Genomic DNA, 19,194 nt, shown 5'->3' on the forward strand with positions numbered 1-19,194 from the left:
CAATAACACTGAAATATACAAGGCTCATTGTGACATACTGATATAACTAGAGCCAGAGGTTAAATAAAAGGGAACAGGTAGCTCCCAGTCATCCCCCTCTCCACTGACTGGAAGAACTATGCTCCTAAGACCTTCCCATTCTCCTTGGCTGGCGAAGTGATGACTCCTAACCAGGGGAGCTTCAGGGAGCAGCAGGAGATGTTGGTGCGTGGTTGGGAGACTTCCTGGGGCTCCCAACATTCCCTGAAGCATGCAGAGCTGTAGTAGAAAGAGCCTGAGACATGAGGCCAGGTATAAGAGGCCTGGTAAGACCCAAGACCTGTACTAAAATCAAGTCCTGCTGATATAAGCAAAGTTAGCAAGAGTTAGGCTATGAACAAAAGTCAGGCCCTGTTACAAAACATGCCTGCTTTCAAGTTCACAGAACCTGGCAAGAACCTGGATAAGAAGTGGTAGGCACTGGACACGTGCATAAACACATTCCAGAAGGAGTGTGCCAGAACACCCTGATACAAGGTTATGGTGTAAACACACTTCCTGAAGATGATGCAAGGACATGCTGACCCCTCTGAATGACAGAGTAATGGATAGAGATGTTTTGATGGAGCCAACAGGTAGAAGGTAAAGCGTGGTAACTAGCCATGTCAGAGGAGCAGTATGTAACTTATTTTTATCAGTGTATAAAAGAGGGGTTGCAGAGGGAGTGTCTTTGGCTGGCCGAGGGGGGACTGGAAAGTCCCGCCGTTCACTGAACTGGTCCACTGTAATGGGCATACATGTGTTGGTGGTCCTGTGGAGTCTATGGGATACTAGGACCGTGCTTCATGAATAATAAACCTGGTCGACTGCCTTTCCACTGAACCGAGTCTGTGGTCTTCTTGGGCAGTTCGATCCAGGTCTGCTGTGTCAGCTACCTGCACAGAGCTGGCATAGGACACAGTGAGAACACACACATAGCCAACAACTGGCAACAAGAGCAATAACTGAGGGGAGAAAAGGAGACACCCCAGTTGGGTGTCACCTACCCACCTTACACTGTGCAAAATCTCTTGCAATTTTAAAATCTTCTACAATACAGGAACCAATGGCCTCATATACAGGTAAAACAGGAGGAGTGACAAAAGATGTCTGCCGTATCTTTGGAGCAGTCTCCCAACACTTCCCTTATAGGTCCTCTCAGCAAGAAAATAATGGAACCACTCAAGATTGACTGTCTGGAACCATGTCAGCTACATCTCAGAGTCAACAATATCAAGTCAGCCGACAGATCTAGCAGAATTTGCATGGGTACTTGGTTCTCATTCACCTCCAGCAGAAGATCATTGAACAATGAAAGTAGGGAGACCAGACAGCAAGTATGAAAAATTGGGACAGGGGGGTAATAGGTGCCTATATAAGAAAAAGCCCCAAATATCAGGACTGTCCATATAAAATCGGGACATCTGGTCACCTTAAATGAAAGAAGCACAGTCTCCATTAAGTACCTAGCCTACAATGAGACAGATCACAGCCAAGCTAATATGAAGAAATCAGAGTGCTTTGAATATTTATGGAGTTGCTTTGACATCCCATTCTCACAAACTTCCTCTATTTATCAACATTACAAATGTTTAGAAAGGTTTCTTGAACAAGTGCCTTTCAATAAACAGCTTCCTAAGAGAATCTGGCAACTCATCCTCCCAAAGGGAGACATTTAATGATATATTTGTACCCCCCGGGAGGCTCAGCTTGGCCCCTGGCTCTGTGTACTGCTGGCACAGGAAGACGCATGCTGTCCCGGGAGGAAGGGGGGCCAAGGGCAGATTCAGAGACTGTGAGCAGCCCCGAGGGAGCGAGGGGAGCCACGATTTCGAGCGATGGCCCCTGGAGCTCCGGGGAAGGACGGCAGCGTGCCTGGATGGCCACCAGCTGCCTGCTCAGAGGAGCGGCCATGTCTGGGGGTGGTGGGGAGTAGAGTCACATGACTGACCAGTCAGAGCCCCGGAAGAAGAGCTAGGGTGACCAGCAGGATGTGGGAGCGCTGGATGAGGGGAGAAGCCATTTTGGAGGAGCTGGAGCCAGCCACTGAAGGGGCGGGACTGGTATGGGGGAGCTGGTGAGCCCCAGGCCTGCATGCAGGGTTCCCCTGACAACTGGCCTCCCCGTGCCTGGCAGCAACATCCCTCAGCTTGGTGCTTTCACTCCTCAGGAGAGCGCTCAGCACACAGAGTTTTGTGAGAAAATTCTCTTCCCAGCCGGACGGCGTGAGCCTTTCAGCTCCTAGACAGACCAGGCCCCACGTGGCCAGTGCTGCTCTGGTGCTCGCTCAGGGCTGCCCGCCTGCTGGGAGCGTGGCTGAGCGCTGGGGCAGAAGATCAGGAGTTGTGTTTTTAGCAGAGTTATTATAATCTGCACCTGAGCCCTGCACCCCTTTGTGGAGCGGGGAGATCCTGACTCCTGCAGGAAGAGGATGCCTGCCAGCAGTGATCATCAGCCCCTGAGCAGAGCTGAAGTGTCTAGGTCGATCTCTGAACCTGAGAATCGTTCATGGAGTTGTGCGTGCACCATCTTTTAATTAGATACCCAGGCACGTTGTTTGGGAGACCCCTACTCCCTGAACTGCGTCCTTAAACCAGGGATAAGGGTTTCGGGATTTTATTACTTGCTGCGTATTAAACCTGTGGAGGGACTTATCATCCTAGCCCACATGTGAGTCTTTTGGGCTGTACTGAGCCAAGCCAGCCAAGTTGTGTATTGCTGCTACAGAAGATATCGTAGTCAGAGGTCATCAAGGGCCCCTGGGAAGTACGTGTACCAGCTGGACACTAAATTTTACTTTTGCTCTACTAGGTCATGTGACTGGGGAAATTCATGGGTATTATCAGCATGGGCATTGGTGACCCTGAGATAGCCTTTTACTCTGTTATATTTATTTTCTCTTTAATATAGTTACTCTGTTGAATAGCTTGCATGTGTTTGTGTTATTTCTTGGGAGTCTCCAACTAGCTGACAAGTAACTGGGGGTTACCTGTGGTTGGAATTTCCATTCCAAGCTGTCCCAGTGACCCTGCCAGGAAGGCACAAGAGGGGAGGAGGCACCACCAAATAAATTCATATGGGAAGAAAATAAGAAAGTTACACCCTGCTGAGCTGGACACAGGATCCAGATGAACACAGCCCTGTCCATCAAAACCTGTAAGGAGATTGGTGCTAAAGGAGGTAACTGGCTGGATGGGGTGTGACATATTTTTATGGATCATACTAGTCTCACTGTTTCTAACCTCGCTGTTTCTCCAGTAAAGTTTTTCAGCAAGGAGGGGCATGACTAACTGGCATGTGGTGATCTGGAATCTCCTCAGTATATGCAGAAGTACAGTGAGAAAAACTGGATAAAATTCAAGAAAGAAGACCTCACACTTCTCCTCTCCAGAACTGGCATTACCCCATAGAAACTGAAAGCAAAGAGTGTGAATGTACCGCATGCTCGTTAACAGGCAAACATTCTTAATTACTGACATTAAGTACAATAACCAAGGCAGATGTGCACTACAGACTTCCCGAGTCAATCCCATGCCATGTCCCTGCCCCATTCTTACCGTCAGGATTGGTATTAGGATTGACTCCTTGTTGCTGCAGCACTCCAGCTGCAATAGAGTTGGGCCAGAATCTCTGAGTAGGACGGTGCTGGGATTTGATCTTCTTGGCTTTGGGGGCTGGATCTGGATTGCTCGCATCAAGCATGGGCTGCAGAATGCGCCGTCGGGCATTGATAAACCTTCCCATGGGGAAAAACAGGGAGTTACTTGCACTGTTGAAGATTCAGAATTATTACAAGGTTTTCGAATAATTATCTTCTTTCACTTATTGACTGTGGGTAACATTTTCAAAAGCATCTGAGTGACTCAGAAGACTAAGTTCCATTGATTTTCAATGAGACTTAGGTTCCTAAGGACCAGAGTTTTAAAAAGATTTAGAAATGGCTCAGCCCCAGGTGGCCCCCGCCTAGTGGAAGGTTTAGCCCTTGGTTAGGCAGCTCAGTTTCACCCAGGCTCCATATGGTGTGCCTGGGGATAGTTAAGTGCTGAAGAGAGAGATTTGCAGACGCTGGCCAGCTGAGTGGGAAGTGCCCTACATTAGCCAGGAGTAAAATGCCCAGGAGAAGAGAGGGGAGAGCAGCGAGCCTTAGGCGCACAAGCAGCTGCCCTGGTGCACCTGGCTGATGGTCCCTCTGCCTGGGATTCTCAGCTGCAAACCCTCTCAGAGTTAGACCCCTGAGACAGGTCACCTAATTAGGTAGCCTGTGCAGTCTCTGGCCATGTCTCCACTGCTCCATTGTAAAAAGAAAAGGAGGACTTGTGGCACCTTAGAGACTAACCAATTTATTTGAGCATAAGCTTGAGCATCAGTGCATCTGAGATGAAGTGAGCTGTAGCTCACGAAAGCTCATGCTAAAATAAATTGGTTAGTCTCTAAGGTGCCACAAGTCCTCCTGTTCTTTTTGCGAATACAGACTAACACGGCTGCTACTCTGCTCCATTGTGTGGACTAAGGATGTGTGAATTGCAGAGCACACCAAAGTGTTGCACTCTAACTGCCCTGTGTGGACACTGCTAGTGCAAACCAAAAGTTACTTTGTGTTAACGTAGTCCTCTTTCAAACAGGACTATGTTAATGTGAACTAGGTACCTTTTCATTCGCTGTTAGGCAGATACACTTTGGTGCATGCTGCAATTCACACCCCTATAGTCCACCCTGCAGCCACGTAGACAAGCCCTCTGTCTCCTGGTCATAATCAATACCTCTCACATTCTTCAGGCACCTAAACCCCTTTTAGATCTGTCTCTAAGTGCCCAAGTCACTTTTGAAAAGAAAACTTGGCTCCTAAACTGCTTAGGGCTTGTCTACATAGAGAAGTTACTGTGAAGTAAGCTAGGATGTGATTTTAAAGCACAATAGCTGTTCTGCATTCATTCCCCATGTGGACACTCTTATTCCACATCAAGAGTGCCTTTTTCTGCTTAGTCCACTTCCCAAGTAGTGAAAGCTAACCCAAAGGCAATGCAGAGTAAAAGTGTCCACAATGGGAGTTAGTGCAGAATAGTTGTTCGGCATTTGCTACTCCATTATCGCTATTCTGAACTATTTGCCTTTGAAGACAAGCCCTTAGGTGCTTTTCAAAAGGTTACCCTATTTCACAAGTAAGTACTTTGTTATAACTACTAGCAATATGCTGACTATTATCCTCTGTACAAAAATAAAACACTAATTATTGCATTATGTATATTTTCACCAGCAGGGGGCACTGGGTGATTGCAAATGTATACCAGCTACTGTGGCTAGAGTTTACATGATATTACTAGGCATCAGTCAGTACAGGCCCTTGGTAGACTTAATCATTACTATAAGTAAACGTTATCATTCCATATTTAATCATTCTACTGCTCAGTTTAGTCTGGCATTATTGTGTGCTGCAAATGAAACAGCAGCAGAATGAAATGACAGAAGTAACAATAAAACATAGTCCTGGCTGATGATGACCCCACATAATGACAGCAGCCTTCAACTGCCAGCCGGGGGGTCCAAAGAGGATAGAGCTTGGCTGTTCTCGGTGGTGGCAGATAACAGAACAAGGAGCAGTGGTCTCAAGTTGCAGTGCGGGAGGTCTAGGTTGGATATTAGGAAAAACGTTTTCACGGGGAGGGTGGTGAAGCACTGGAATGGGTTACCTAGGGAGGTGGTGGAATCTCCATCCTTAGAGGTTTTCAAGGCCTGGTTTGACAAAGCCCTGGCTGGGATGATTTAGTTGGGGTTGGTCCTGCTTTGAGCAAGGGGTTAGATTAGATACCTCCTGAGGTCCCTTCCAACCCTGATATTCTATGATTCTATGATAAACAGTAAAGTACTCTCCAGGCAATGCTCCATGTAATTACCCTGCTCCTCAGTCCATACATTCTACACTATACTCTTCAAACAGTGCAACACTCTCTGGATAAACAATCCCATAGTCCTAAATAATTCTACAGCTCTTGATTTGTCTATATCTTTCTAGTTTGACTGCCACTATGACATTTAGGCCCAAGGCCCAGATATTTGTCAGTATTTAGGTGTCTAATGATGCAGATACGAAACTAGAGGGATTTTCAAAAATGCCCACGAGCTCAGCTCCAAGCTCCCCTCAGTATGGGCAGCTCCAGGCAGAGTTTCTGGCTCTGGCTTCTCGGGCACAGACACTCTGTCTGGTTCCACTTCTACACTTCTACGGAGCAGGGCCCAGTGGGAGCTTGGGGTTAGGTGTGTACATGTAGACTCATCAAGCCCTCGGATCGCTACCCCTTCCTGCTTCTCCACGTGGGCACCAATGATACTGCCTATAATGACCTTGAGCAGATCACTGCGGACTACGTGGCTCTGGGAAGAAGGATAAAGGAGTTGGAGGCACGAGTGGTGTTCTCGTCCATCCTCCCCGTGGAAGGAAAAGGCCTGGGTAGAGACCGTTGAATCGTGGAAGTCAACGAATGGCTACGCAGGTGGTGTCGGAGAGAAGGCTTTGGATTCTTTGACCATGGGATGGTATTCCAAGAAGGAGGAGTGCTAGGCACAGACGGGCTCCACCTAACAAAGAGAGGGAAGAGCATCTTCGCAAGCAGGCTGGCTAACCTAGTGAGGAGGACTTTAAACTAGGTTCACCAGGGGAAGGAGACCAAAGCCTTGAGGTAAGTAGGGAAGTGGGATACCGGGAGGAAGCACGAGCAGGAGTGCATGAGAGGGAAGGGCTCCTGCCTCATACTGAGAAAGAGGGGCGATCAGCGGGTTATCTCAAGTGCCTATACACAAATGCACGAAGCCTGGGAAACAAGCAGGGAGAACTGGAAGTCCTGGCAAAATCAAGGAATTATGATGTGATTGGAATAACAGAGACTTGGTGGGATAACTCACATGACTGGAGCACTGTCATGGATGGATATAAACTGTTTAGGAGGGAAAGGCAGGGCAGAAAAGGTGGGGGAGTTGCTCTGTATGTAAGGGAGCAGTATGACTGCTCAGAGCTCAAGTATGAAACTGCAGAAAAACCTGAGAGTCTCTGGATTAAGTTTACAAGTGTGAGCAACAAGACTGATGTCGTGGTGGGAGTCTGCTATAGACCACCGGACCAGGGGGATGAGGTGGACGAGGCTTTCTTCCGGCAACTCACTGAAGTTACTAGATCGCACTCCCTGGTTCTCATGGGAGACTTCAATCACCCTGATATCTGCTGGGAGAGCAATACAGCGGTGCACAGAGAATCCAGGAAGTTTTTGGAAAATGTAAGGGACAATTTCCTGGTGCAAGTACTGGAGGAACCAACTAGGGGCAGAGCTCTTCTTGACCTGCTGCTCACAAACCGGGAAGAATTAGTAGGGGAAGCTAAAGTGGATGGGAACCTGGGAGGCAGTGACCATGAGATGATCAAGTTCAGGATCCTGACACAAGGAAGAAAGGAAAACAGCAGAATACGGACCCTGGACTTCAGAAAAGCAGACTTTGACTCCCACAGGGAGCTGATGAGCAAGATCCCCTGGGAGAATAACATGAGGGGGAAAGGAGTCCAGGAGAGCTGGCTGTATTTTAAAGAATCCTTATTGAGGTTACAGGGACAAACCATACCGATGTGTAGAAAGAATAGTAAATATGGCAGGCGACCAGCTTGGCTTAACAGTGAAATCCTAGCTGATCGTAAATACAAAAAAGAAGCTTACAAAAAGTGGAAGATTGGACAAATGACCAGGGATGAGTATAAAAATATTGCTCGGGCATGCAGGAGTGAAATTAGGAAGGCCAAATCACACCTGGAGTTGCAGCTAGCAAGAGATGTTAAGAGTAACAAGAAGGGTTTCTTCAGGTATGTTAGCAACAAGAAGAAAGTCAAGGAAAGTGTGGGCCCCTTACTGAATGAGGGAGGCAACCTCGTGACAGAGGATGTGGAAAAAGCTAATGTACTCAATGCTTTTTTTTGCCTCTGTCTTCACAAACAAGGTCAGCTCCCAGACTACTGCACTGGACAGCACAGCATGGGGAGGAGGTGACCAGCCCTCTGTGGAGAAAGAAGTGGTTCAGGACTATTCAGAAAAGATGGACATGTACAAGTCCATGGGGCTGGATGCGTTGCATCCGAGAGTGCTAAAGGAGCTGGCAGATGTGATTGCAGAGCCATTGGCCATTTTCTTTGAAAATTCATGGCGATCGGGGGAGGTCCTGGCCAACTGGAAAAAGGCTACTGTAGTGCCCATCTTTAAAAAAGGGAAGAAGGAGGATCCTGGGAACTACAGGCCAGTCAGCCTCACCTCAGTCCCTGGAAAAATCATGGAGCAGGACCTCAAAGAATCAATCCTGAAGCACTTACATGAGAGGAAAGTGATCAGGAACAGTTAGCATGGATTCACCAAGGGCAAGTCATGCCTGACTAATCTAATTGCTTTCTATGATGAGATAACTGGCTCTGTGGATGAGGGGAAAGCGGTGGATGTATTGTTCCTTGACCTTAGCAAAGCTTTTCACATGGTCTCCCACAGTATTCTTGCCAGCAAGTTAAAGAAGTTTGGGCTGGATGAATAGACTATAAGGTGGATAGAAAGCTGGCTAGATTGTCGGGCTCAATGGGTCATGATCAATGGCTCCATGTCTAGTTGGCAGCTGATATCCAGTGGAGTGCCCCAAGGGTCAGTCCTGGGGCCGGTTTTGTTCAATATCTTCATAAATGATCTGGAGGATGGTGTGGATTGCACCCTCAGCAAGTTTGCAGATGACACTAAACTGGACGGAGAGGTAAATATGCTGGAGGTTAGGGATAGGATACAGAGGGACCTAGACAAATTGGAGGATTGGGCCAAAAGAAATCTGATGAAGTTCAACAAGGACAAGTGCAGTGTCCTGCACTTAGAATGGAAGAATCCAATGCACTGCTACAGACTAGGGACTTAATGGCTCGGCAGCATTTCTGCAGAAAAGGACCTAGGGGTTACAGTGGACGAGAAGCTGGATATGAGTCAACAGTGTGCCCTTGTTGCCAAGAAGGCCAATGGCATTTTGGGATGTATAAGTAGGGGCATTGCCAGCAGATCGAGGGACGTGATCGTTCCCCTCTATTCGACATTGGTGAGGCCTCATCTGGAGTACTGTGTCCAGTTTTGGGCCCCACACTATAAGAAGGATGTGGAAAAATTGGAAAGAGTCCAGCGGAGGGCAACAAAAATGATTAGGGGACTGGAACACATGACTTCTGAGGAGAGGCTGAGGGAACTGGGGATGTTTAGTCTACGGAAGAGAAGAATGAGGGGGGATTTGATAGCTGCTTTCAACTACCTGAAAGGGGGTTCCAAAGAGGATGGCTCTAGACTGTTCTCAGTGGTAGCAGATGACAGAACAAGGAGTAATGGTCTCAAGTTGCAGTGGGGGAGATTTAGGTTGGATATTAGGAGAAACTTTTTCACTAGGAGGGTGGTGAAACACTGGAATGCGTTAGCTAGGGAGGCGGTGGAATCTCCTTCCTTATAAGTTTTTAAGGTCAGGCTTGACAAAGCCCTGGCTGGGGTGATTTAATTGGGGATTGGTTCTGCTTTGAGCAGGGGGTTGGACTAGATGACCTCCTGAGGTCCCTTCTAACCCTGATATTCTATGATTCTATGTTTTGAAAACCAAAAGCTCCCATTGATTACTTTTGATTGGTGGGTTGCCTTTGAAAATTCCACTACGTGCCTATCTGCATCATTAGATGCCTAAATACTTTTAAAAATCTGGCCCTCAGGCTCCTAAGTCACATGGGCACTTTTGAAAAGCCTTTTCCATGAATTAAAGGTTTCACTCAGGGCTCAATTCATCCCTGATATAACTTCATGGACATCACAAACTTACACGAGCGGAAAATGTGGCTGAAGGAGTGGAAATGAGGTAAGTGACACTAAAGGTTTAAGAGAGACAAGGTTGGCAAGGGAATATCTTTTATTGGACCAGGTTCTGTTTAAGTTAGTTTTATAATTAGCTGGCTTGCGACATTCTGGGGGCAGGAGGGTGGGGGGAGGAGTGAGGACTCTGCGCGCAGCCTCCTCCTCCCTCCCCTCCTCCTACCAGTGGCAATCAGCTGGTTTGCGGTGTTCGGGAGGCAGAGGAGGGAGGGGGAGCCTGTGTGCCAAGTCCTTGCTCCTCCTCCCTCCCTCCTGAACCCCGCAAGCCAGCTGATTGCTGCGGGCAGGAGGCAGGGGAAGAGGGGAAAGGCGCTGATCTGTGGGGTCTGCCGGTGGGCGGGAGGCGCTGTGGGGGGGCTGTTGGGGAGCTGATAGGGGGGCTGCCAGCTGTGGACAAAGCAGGCAGCCAAAGGACATTATAGGGAAGCATTGCACAACTTTAAACGGAGCATGTTCCATAACTGAGCAGGGACCTGATATTGAAACAACGTTAAGCGAGAGGACGTTAAGTGGAGAGTTACTGTACCTGGAGCACGATTTTAAATGTTTTGTAAGCAATTTATATGGAGATGTTTCTTTTTATATCTACTTTCTTTTTAAGCACCAGTGGATATAAATTCACTCCTTTGTCTTCAGACTAAGAAGAACCAACCTGAGTCCATAAGGTGCTCAGGTTTGAATCTTGTCTCTTTTCCCTAGGAGCTATTTCCACCTTACTCTATTGTTCAGATACAACACCTCACAACCACAGAAAAACACCTCTTCCTTGGGCTCTGATGCTGATTTTCTTCTGGGAAATGGCCAATAAGGCAACTGAATCAGTATCCTGCTATCCATGTGGTTAAAGTCACAGGCTAGGCAGGGACACTGAGAGTAGTGAGGTGACTCCAGCAGTTTAATAACTATGAAAGCAGGAAAATTCCACAACCCCCACACTCAGGTTCACTCACCAGTTATTGACTTGCAAAAGTGTCAGGTTTGTCTGTGCTGCTATCTGCCTTTTCTCATCCTCTGTTGGGTAAGGGTGCTGAAAAGAGACAATAGCATAATTATAGTGCATTACCTAGAGGAAGGCATTGAGGAGCAGAGGGTCAGGGTCAGCTGTCGTGATCTGAGTTTTACCAGGATGAGCTCTATTAAAGGGTGCCCCACCTCCGTTCTGGGTGGCTCAGCATTACCAAGTTTTGAAGTGCTCCTTTCCCTACAATTGAACATGGGAATTGAAAGCCCAAATGCGAACCCATTGCTCAGTAGTATGCAAGGCCTCTTGTAATAGACACTAGACACATTCAATGGCAGCAGAGAAAAGCCAGAGCAGGGAACCTAGCTGAAACCTTGCCAGTCTGGAAGCTGTCATTTATATTACTATTAAAACTATTTGCATCACAGCTGCCAAAATAGCCATCTGCATTCACCCTCTACCACCAATCCATAGAAGCAGCACTCACATTTTAGTGTGTTGGGGACTTTTAGAACAAACTCTTGGGAACTTTACCTTGGTTTGATTATTATTTAAAGAACAGGAAGTGCTCTTGGTTTATCTCATCTGGTCTCCACTCATTTTGTGATAATGAGTGCTTGTGATTGCTGGGACATTTTATTCACAGATCTGATCTAAATGTTACATAGGGATTGTGACCCTTGTAATCAGTATAAAATGACGAACCCAACAGAATTATCATGGTAACTTATAGGAGCTCTGGGGAAGAAGCTGCATTACTTACTCCTGAAGAAAGAAGGCAAATTAACTGGAAAACTCAGGATTGAGCTTCAAGAACTCGGGTCTTATTGTGGCAATAAGACTGAAATGAACTACAGAAGCCTTACCTTGTATGCGTATATGCAGTAAGAATGATAGGAAACTTCCTGTGTGTGCTACTTGAGTTCAATCACTTTAAGCTTCTAAACTCATACATGCCAATTTTGTACAATACATACAAATGGATAGTGGCATTGTGATAAATGAAGGGGCGGGGGCAGCTCCCTTTTATGGACACCCAGCCAGCCAGTTAGCTATAAAATCCCTGTTAGTAGCTGTTCTCTACTTGCTTTACCTGTAAAGGGTTAAAAAAGTCCATAAGTAAAAAGAAGGGAGTGGGCACCTGACCAAAAGAGCCAATGGGAGGCCTAGAACTTTTTAAATTGGGGAAAAACTTTCCCTTTGTCTGTCTGTTGTTGTTCTCCGGAGAAAGGTGACAGAACAGAGACAGGGCTGAAGCTATGCTGTAAAAAGCTGTAAACCAGGTATGAAAATCACCAGATCATACCTCAAACTACTCAATATGAAACTCCAGATATGTAAGTAGATCAGAAAATGTCTAGAAGGACACAATTAGATTTCTCTCTTTTATTTCTGTAAGGTTTGTGGAGTCCTCTGTGCTAACCCCCAAATGCTTTTGCTTTGCTGGTAACCATTAAGCTGGACCTCAAAAAAAAAACATTCTTGATGCTAAATTATTATATTTGCTTTTTTAAAACTCTAGCAATAGCCTAAATTCCAGATGTATTTTCTTGCTTTTTGTTTTTAATAAAATTTACCTTTTTTAAGAACAGGACTGGGTTTTTTGTGTCCTAAAGGGTTTGTGCACATGTTTAAATAGCTGGTGGCAACAGCTGATTTCCTTTGTTTTCTTCTCAGCTCTTCCCCAGAGGGGGGGAGGGGGTAAAAGGGCTTGAGGGTACCACACTGGGAGGTATTCCCAAGTGCTCCTGGGTCCAAAGGGGTTTTTTTGCACTTGCGTGGTGGCAGCATCTACCCATCCAAGATCAGAGAGAAACTGTAACCTTGGGAGTTTAATACAAACCTGGAGTGGCCAGTATCAATTTTTAGAATCCTTGCAGGCCCCCACCTTCTGCACTCAAAGTGCCAGAGTGGGGAATCAGCCTTGACAGGCATCCACAAACTGGATTAAATATTCAGTTACCCCATTTGGCACAAGACCAAGCACATTTATGTCAATGAAAGTCTTTCCATTGGTTTGAAAGGGAGCAAAATCAAGCCCCGGTTACACTGTTTGTACCCACAAATCCAACTTTAGAGTGCAAAATATGTGTGTTTCTGTCGAGAGATCTGTTTGAAAAGTAGATCTTTGAGCTTTCTGTAAATCTTTTAGAGATTTACAGACTCCAAGGCCAGAAGGGACCACTGTGATCATCTAGTCTGACCTCCTGCATATTATGGACCATAGAACTTCCCTAAAATAATTCCTAGAATTTACATTTTAGAAAAACAGCCAATCTTGATTTAAAAATCATCAGGGATCTAGAATCCACCACAACTCCTGGTTAATTGTTCCAGTGGTTAATTACCCTAACAGTTAAAATTATACACCTTATTTCCAGTCTGAATTTGTCTAGCTTCAACTTCCAGCTGTTGGATCATGTTCTACCTTTCCCTGCTAGACTGAAGAGCCCAAGGGACCTAAACAAATTAGAGGATTGGGCCAAAAGAAATCTGATGAGGTTCAACAAGGACAATTGCAGAGTCCTGCACTTAGGAAGGAAGAATCCCATGCACTGCTACAGACTAGGGACCGAGCAGCTAAGCAGCAGTTCTGTAGAAAAGGATCTAGGGGTTACAGTGGACGAGAAGCTGGATGTGAGTCAACAGTGTGCCCTTGTTGCCAAGAAGGCCAATGGCACTTTGGGATGTATAAGTAGGGGCATTGCCAGCAGATCGAGGGACGTGATCATTCCCCTCTATTTGACATTGGTGAGGCCTCATCTGGAGTACTGTGTCCAGTTTTGGGCCCCGCACTACAAGAAGGATGTGGAAAAATTGGAAGGAGCCCAGCGGAGGGCAACAAAAGTAATTAGGGGACTGGAACACATGAATTATGAGGAGAGGCTGAGGGAACTGGGATTGTTTAGTCTGCAGAAGAGAAGAATGAGGGGGGATTTTATAGCTGCTTTCAATTACCTGAAAGGGGGTTCCAAAGCGGATGGATCTAGACTGTTCTCGTGGTAGCTGATGACATAACAAGGAGTAATGGTTTCAAGTTGCAGTGGGGGAGGTTTAGGTTGGATATTAGGAAAAACTTTTTCACTAGGAGGGTGGTGAAACACTGGAATGCGTTACCTAGGGAGGTGGTGGAATCTCCTACTTTCGAAGTTTTTAAGGTCAGGCTTGACAAAGCCCTGGCTGGGATGATTTAGTTGGGGATTGGTCCTACTTTGACCAGGGGGTTGGACTAGATGACCTCCTGAGGTCCCTTCCAACCCTGATATTCTATGATTCTGTGATTATTAAATATTTGTTCCCCATGTAGATACTCATTGTCTGTAATCAAGTCACCCCTTAACCTTCTCTTGTTAAACTAAGTAGATTGACTACTTTGAATCTATAAATATAAGGCATGTTTTCTAATCCTGTAATCATTCTTGTGGCTGTTCTCTGAACCTTCTCCAATTTATCAACATCCTTCTTAAACTGTGGACATTAGAACTGGACAAAGGATTCCAGCAATGCTCAAACCAGCACCAAATACAGAGGTCAAATAACCTCTCTAATCCTACTCAAAATTCCCCTCTTAATGCAACTGTTTATGCAAACTTCATATCCAGCACATCTCAGCTTGTAACTCTTGAATAAAATATACATGATCCAACGAGCTCAGCAATAGCAACATGTGAGGGGACCTCTGAGTAATGCTACTTTACACTGGGCAGCTAACAAGACTGTGTTTCTGCTCTACTGGGCAGAAGCTTTTCCCTTCCCTGAAGCTTTTCAGATCGTCTTAAAATATAACCCAGTCTTGACTGGGACTCCAGTCACAGGAGCACTCACACCTTTGTCCAGATCCAAAGCTTTGTTACATGGTTACAGATTCTGTGGGCATTCCAGAAAAATGAGCCACTATGTACCTTGCTTACTGGCGCCTCGGAACCACTAGCCAAGCCCACAGTACGGGAGTCACCAACTCCCAGATTAAGAATAACCCATTCCTTTTCAAACAAATATTAAAAAATAGTTGGTTGGATTGTTCGGGTCTTTTAAAACTGAAATAATAAAAAAAGAATAACAATTTCAAGGCATTTGTTTGAATGACATTTTCCTGCCAGTTACCCAAGAGATGAAGTTACTTCCTTATTAATAACTGATTCTCTGTGTATTGCGCCATGGCAAATCTTGCTGAAGCTTTATAAAATTTGTTAGCTCACACACTCAGCTTGTTCTGGACAGCATCCTGAAAAATGCAAGGTGCACCTGCTACATTCCAGTCTGCAAATGTCCCATGTAAAAGGCATAAGGAGCACGGGTTTAGTGGGTCCAGCTGGGATAAAACTGTATAAGAGATATAAACCTTCATCCTGCCCAACATAAACCAACTTTTAAGTGCCTGGGCTATAAAGAGACATTCCCCGGGGGCAGGTTATTCCATAATTGTCCATTATAAGATTTTTTGCTGTTGCATTTGGTGTTGGCCACCATTAGAGACTGCAAGGAGGGTAGATGGCTGTCAGTTTGATCAAGTTTGGTCATTCCTATGAGCTAGATTCACAAGGGTACTAAGGCCTGATGATGCTGAGCATTGCCATGCCTAACTTTAGGGGCCAAGAAACCCACTGGGATTCACAACGCATGAGCTAGGCTCCTAGGCTCCCCATACAATGAATGGGGAGGTACCTCAGAATGGGATTCACAAAAGCCAGCATGCTGAGCGGGTGTCACCTAAACTAGCCAATGGGAGATGGCAAGGTGAGGGGTGTATTCTAAACTCCACCCCGCTCAAGGAGTTCAATGCCTAAGTCCAGGCTGCTTGGGATTCTCAGCTGCAAACCCTCACTTGGTGTTACACACCTGCACCATTTTTGCAAGAAGCCAGGGGTGAAGATTAGAGACCAGTCCAGCGGTTAGAGCACTCATGTGGAAAGTGGGAGATGCCTGGTTCAAGTCCTCCCTTTACCAGATGGAGAAGAAAGGATTTGAACCGGGCTTTGCTCCCTCTTGGGTGGGTGTCCTGACCACTAGGCAATAGGATTTTCTAGTGTGGGCTTCCATCAGTCCCTCCTAATGAAGCTAATTTAAACAGTCATTGGAACTGGGGGACTGGATCCTGCATCTCCCAAGGGAGTGCTTTAACCACCAGGCTCCAGAATTGTTCTTGTGCTTGGGCACGTTTTTTCTGCAGTCCAACAATTCCTTCTCCACAATGGTACAGTTTCAACAGGGGAGACTGAGACTCAGCCCCATTTCTGCCCCTTCCCCAAATGACCTATAGCCCAGAGGTTAGGACATGCACCTCAGAGATAGCAAATCCCTTCTGTCCATCAGGCAGAGGGAGGACTCCCACCAGTCCACTGGACTAAAAGTCTTAAGGGAGGTCCTTGACTCCCCAGCTGTTTTGTGGAAGAATGCCTATTGGGGCCCAATCTGGTAGGCAGCCTCTGAGCTGACTTACTAGATCAGGCCTTGCAGGTGAGTTAGATGGAGGAACACCTATCTTCTCTCATTTCATCCATCATTATGGGGCTTAGGTGTCCAGCAGTGCACATGCGCAGAAGCAGAAACATAAGCCCACAGGGAATTTTACTGCAAAAAATCTAGGTGCCAAGTGAGTTTAGTACTTAAAGGGTTTGGAAAAAGCAGGGTGGGGGGTTCTGTGAATCCCAGTGGTGCCTGATTCTGGGATTTATGTGCTTAAAGGGACAATTGGTAGTCTACATCCTTTTGTGAATCTAGCCCTGTATTCCTAAACCAGTGGTATTCCGGTCAGCGATTACCATCAGTGTGTAGAGAGTGAGTGTGCTTAGTGCCTGGCAGAACATGACCAGAAGGAGAAAGTGAGAGCAAGGAGGAGGATGGGGCTGGGTTGGGTTGTGAGAGAGGAATGGAGATGGATGAGTTAGGGATGGGCTCAACAGGAGAAACAGCCAAACTTTGTGAAATTTTGCCACTAACTGCAGAGAGTCAAATGAATCTCAGATAATGGGACATACTTGCTAAAATAAAATAAACATCACATGGTACAAAATTGGAGACTTCAATACAAAACAAACTTGATAAAAGAACTTATCTTTGTGTAACAATTATTTTCCCTGAAACCTGTTATTCTGCAAATGAGCCAGCTGAGGGCAGTAGTTACCCTGCTCTGGGATGATGAAAGGTCAGAGGACTGAATTAGCACAATTAGTCACTAAATGACAAGTTTAAGTAAATATTGATTTAAGGATTGCCAGCACAGAAACTTCTGAACCACATGTGATGATTCATCTGTTTAAAATTATGACAGCTCCTAGCAACTAGACAGAATATCCAGTGATCATGGCAGGCCTAGCAGCCCAGATGGTCCATGTTCCACATTTCTCTCAAAACAGAAGCTCTAGACAGCTTGTTTTCCCTGCAGTCTCTCAACTTCAGAATTGGGATATTCATCCATGTTCTTTGTCTGATGCCCAGGTCCAACCTACATTACTCTGAAATAAGATTGATAGGAAATCTATATGACATGTGCCACATTTAATCCACAGGAGATCTTCTGTGTGTCCTGTAAAGCACATTTATGGTAGGGACAGTCTGATTAAAAACAGAGTAATTCATCTGGTGTACTGATGGGAGACTGCCAGTCTCATTGCTAGAGAACTGCTCCTTAAAGAACCTCATGGAATGCTACTTTCCGGTTCATTTTTGGACATCATGCCACAGGAGTGAGAGTGTTGTATGCTGGAGAGACAAGAGCAGGGAAAGGCTAAAGAAGGGTTGACAGACTCTGTTTAGAACTCACCATCACTCACTGACCAACCTTTACTATGCCAGCCTCAGGCGAACCCCATTTCGTAAAAGCTGATCTTGATTTACAGCTTCCAGTGGAAGCAACTAAATATTAGAGAAGCCAAAACTTCTCACCTAAACTACACAGCAAGTACTAGAGTGAATTTCCTTCACATCAGAGGCTTTTTGCTAGCTTATCTGGTGCTTAAAAGAGAAAAAGTGCTAATCAGGCATGGGACCATTGGCTTAGGGCAGGGGTACTCAATTATTTTTTGTCAAGGTCCAAATTTCTTGGTCAAGGTATAGTCAAGGTCCAGACCCCCACCCAGCTCCCCTCCCCAACTCTCCCAATTGTCCCCCCAAGATCCCTGATCACCCGCCAACTCCCCTACCCAGAAAGTAGGATGCGCGGTGTTGCTACTCACTCTCCCCCAAACATTCATCCATGCCCACAGTTGAGCCAAGTAGCAGAGCTGGGGGTAGGTAGAAGACGAATGGGTATGAGCTGGGATCTGGGCAGCAAAGCAGGGTGTTAGTGTGCAAGTGTGTGAGTACTTCTGAGCTCAGAGCCAGGAGGTGAAGCTGTTGGACTATGATCCAGCAAGCGGTGCGATATCCCTTTGGGGGCTGCGATAGCAGAAAGTCAGGAAGGAGGCTCCGGGTAGTGGGAGGGACCAAGGAGACTCCAGATAGCAGCCCGGGGGAGATGGGTGGAGGCAGGATGTGGCAGAAGCTGGTGACTGGAGGTGGACTGGGGAAAGAAGAGGCTGGTTGGGAGTGTGGGGGGAGCTGGAAAGGGCTCCACAGACTGGCCCCAAAGGACAGAGGGTGGGGAGGACACAAGGCCAGGGGTGGGGCTCTGGGGACCACTTGGGGGCAGGGATCGCAAGGTCAGGAGGGGCTTGGGGCGGGGGCATGCTGCGCTCAGTGCCCCGGCACAAACGGATGCTGCAGGACCCCATCAGGCACTTATGAGTTGGATTGCCTGGGGGCCCACAAGTTGCAGCTCCATGGCCCAGCTGGCCCCACCATCTCCACAGAAAGCAGAGAAGAATTTGAAGTAGGGCCCCTACAGTGCTGCCCTCTAATTGGCTGCAGAGTGAGCATGTGACACCCTATTGCTCCCTGATTGGAGGGGCAGAGTAGAGTGGAGACACATTAGGCTGCCTGCCGGGGGGATGTGTGGATACTCAACCCCCCAAAATGTCACCACTCACCCCCGCATCCTGCACTGCTGCTGGAAGTGCAACAGAAAACCGTAAATTTTCTATAGGTTTTTTGGATTCTATAGAAAAGTTGTCATTTTCTACTAAACTCTATAGGTTTTTACAATAGTTTCTGTTTCTAATACAACAGCATGGGGTTCATTTCCAGAAGGCCTTGTCGGCATAATCTCGATTAAATGCTATAGGATTGTTCCATAAAGGTGGCAGATGGGCTAAAAACCCCAAGATCTTAGGCTCAACTGTGCCACCAAGAAGTCTACATTGGCCCTATCTCTAAAGATCCATACCCTGCCACAAAGAGCTGACAAGCTAAGGGTGTTTTGGGTAGAATATGATGAAC

The 19,194-nt window shown here is 46.5% G+C and overlaps 1 protein-coding gene across 4 annotated transcripts in view; it reads right to left on the reverse strand.

Annotated features, from left to right (window-relative positions):
* The window catches only part of PKNOX2 (PBX/knotted 1 homeobox 2), a 330,589-nt gene that overhangs the window by 11,085 nt on the left and 300,310 nt on the right, over positions 1-19,194 (reverse strand). For all 4 annotated transcript variants that reach the window (XM_077839828.1, XM_077839827.1, XM_077839826.1 and 1 more), the window contains 2 exons: positions 10,868-10,944; positions 3,576-3,754 (listed from right to left, as the gene is read on the reverse strand). In XM_077839828.1, coding sequence (XP_077695954.1) covers positions 3,576-3,754; positions 10,868-10,944 — 256 coding nt within the window. The remainder of the gene's footprint in view (positions 1-3,575; positions 3,755-10,867; positions 10,945-19,194) is intronic.

The sequence above is a fragment of the Eretmochelys imbricata genome, chromosome 22 (genome assembly GCF_965152235.1).
Source record: "Eretmochelys imbricata isolate rEreImb1 chromosome 22, rEreImb1.hap1, whole genome shotgun sequence".
Taxonomy (NCBI): Eukaryota; Metazoa; Chordata; order Testudines; family Cheloniidae; genus Eretmochelys; species Eretmochelys imbricata.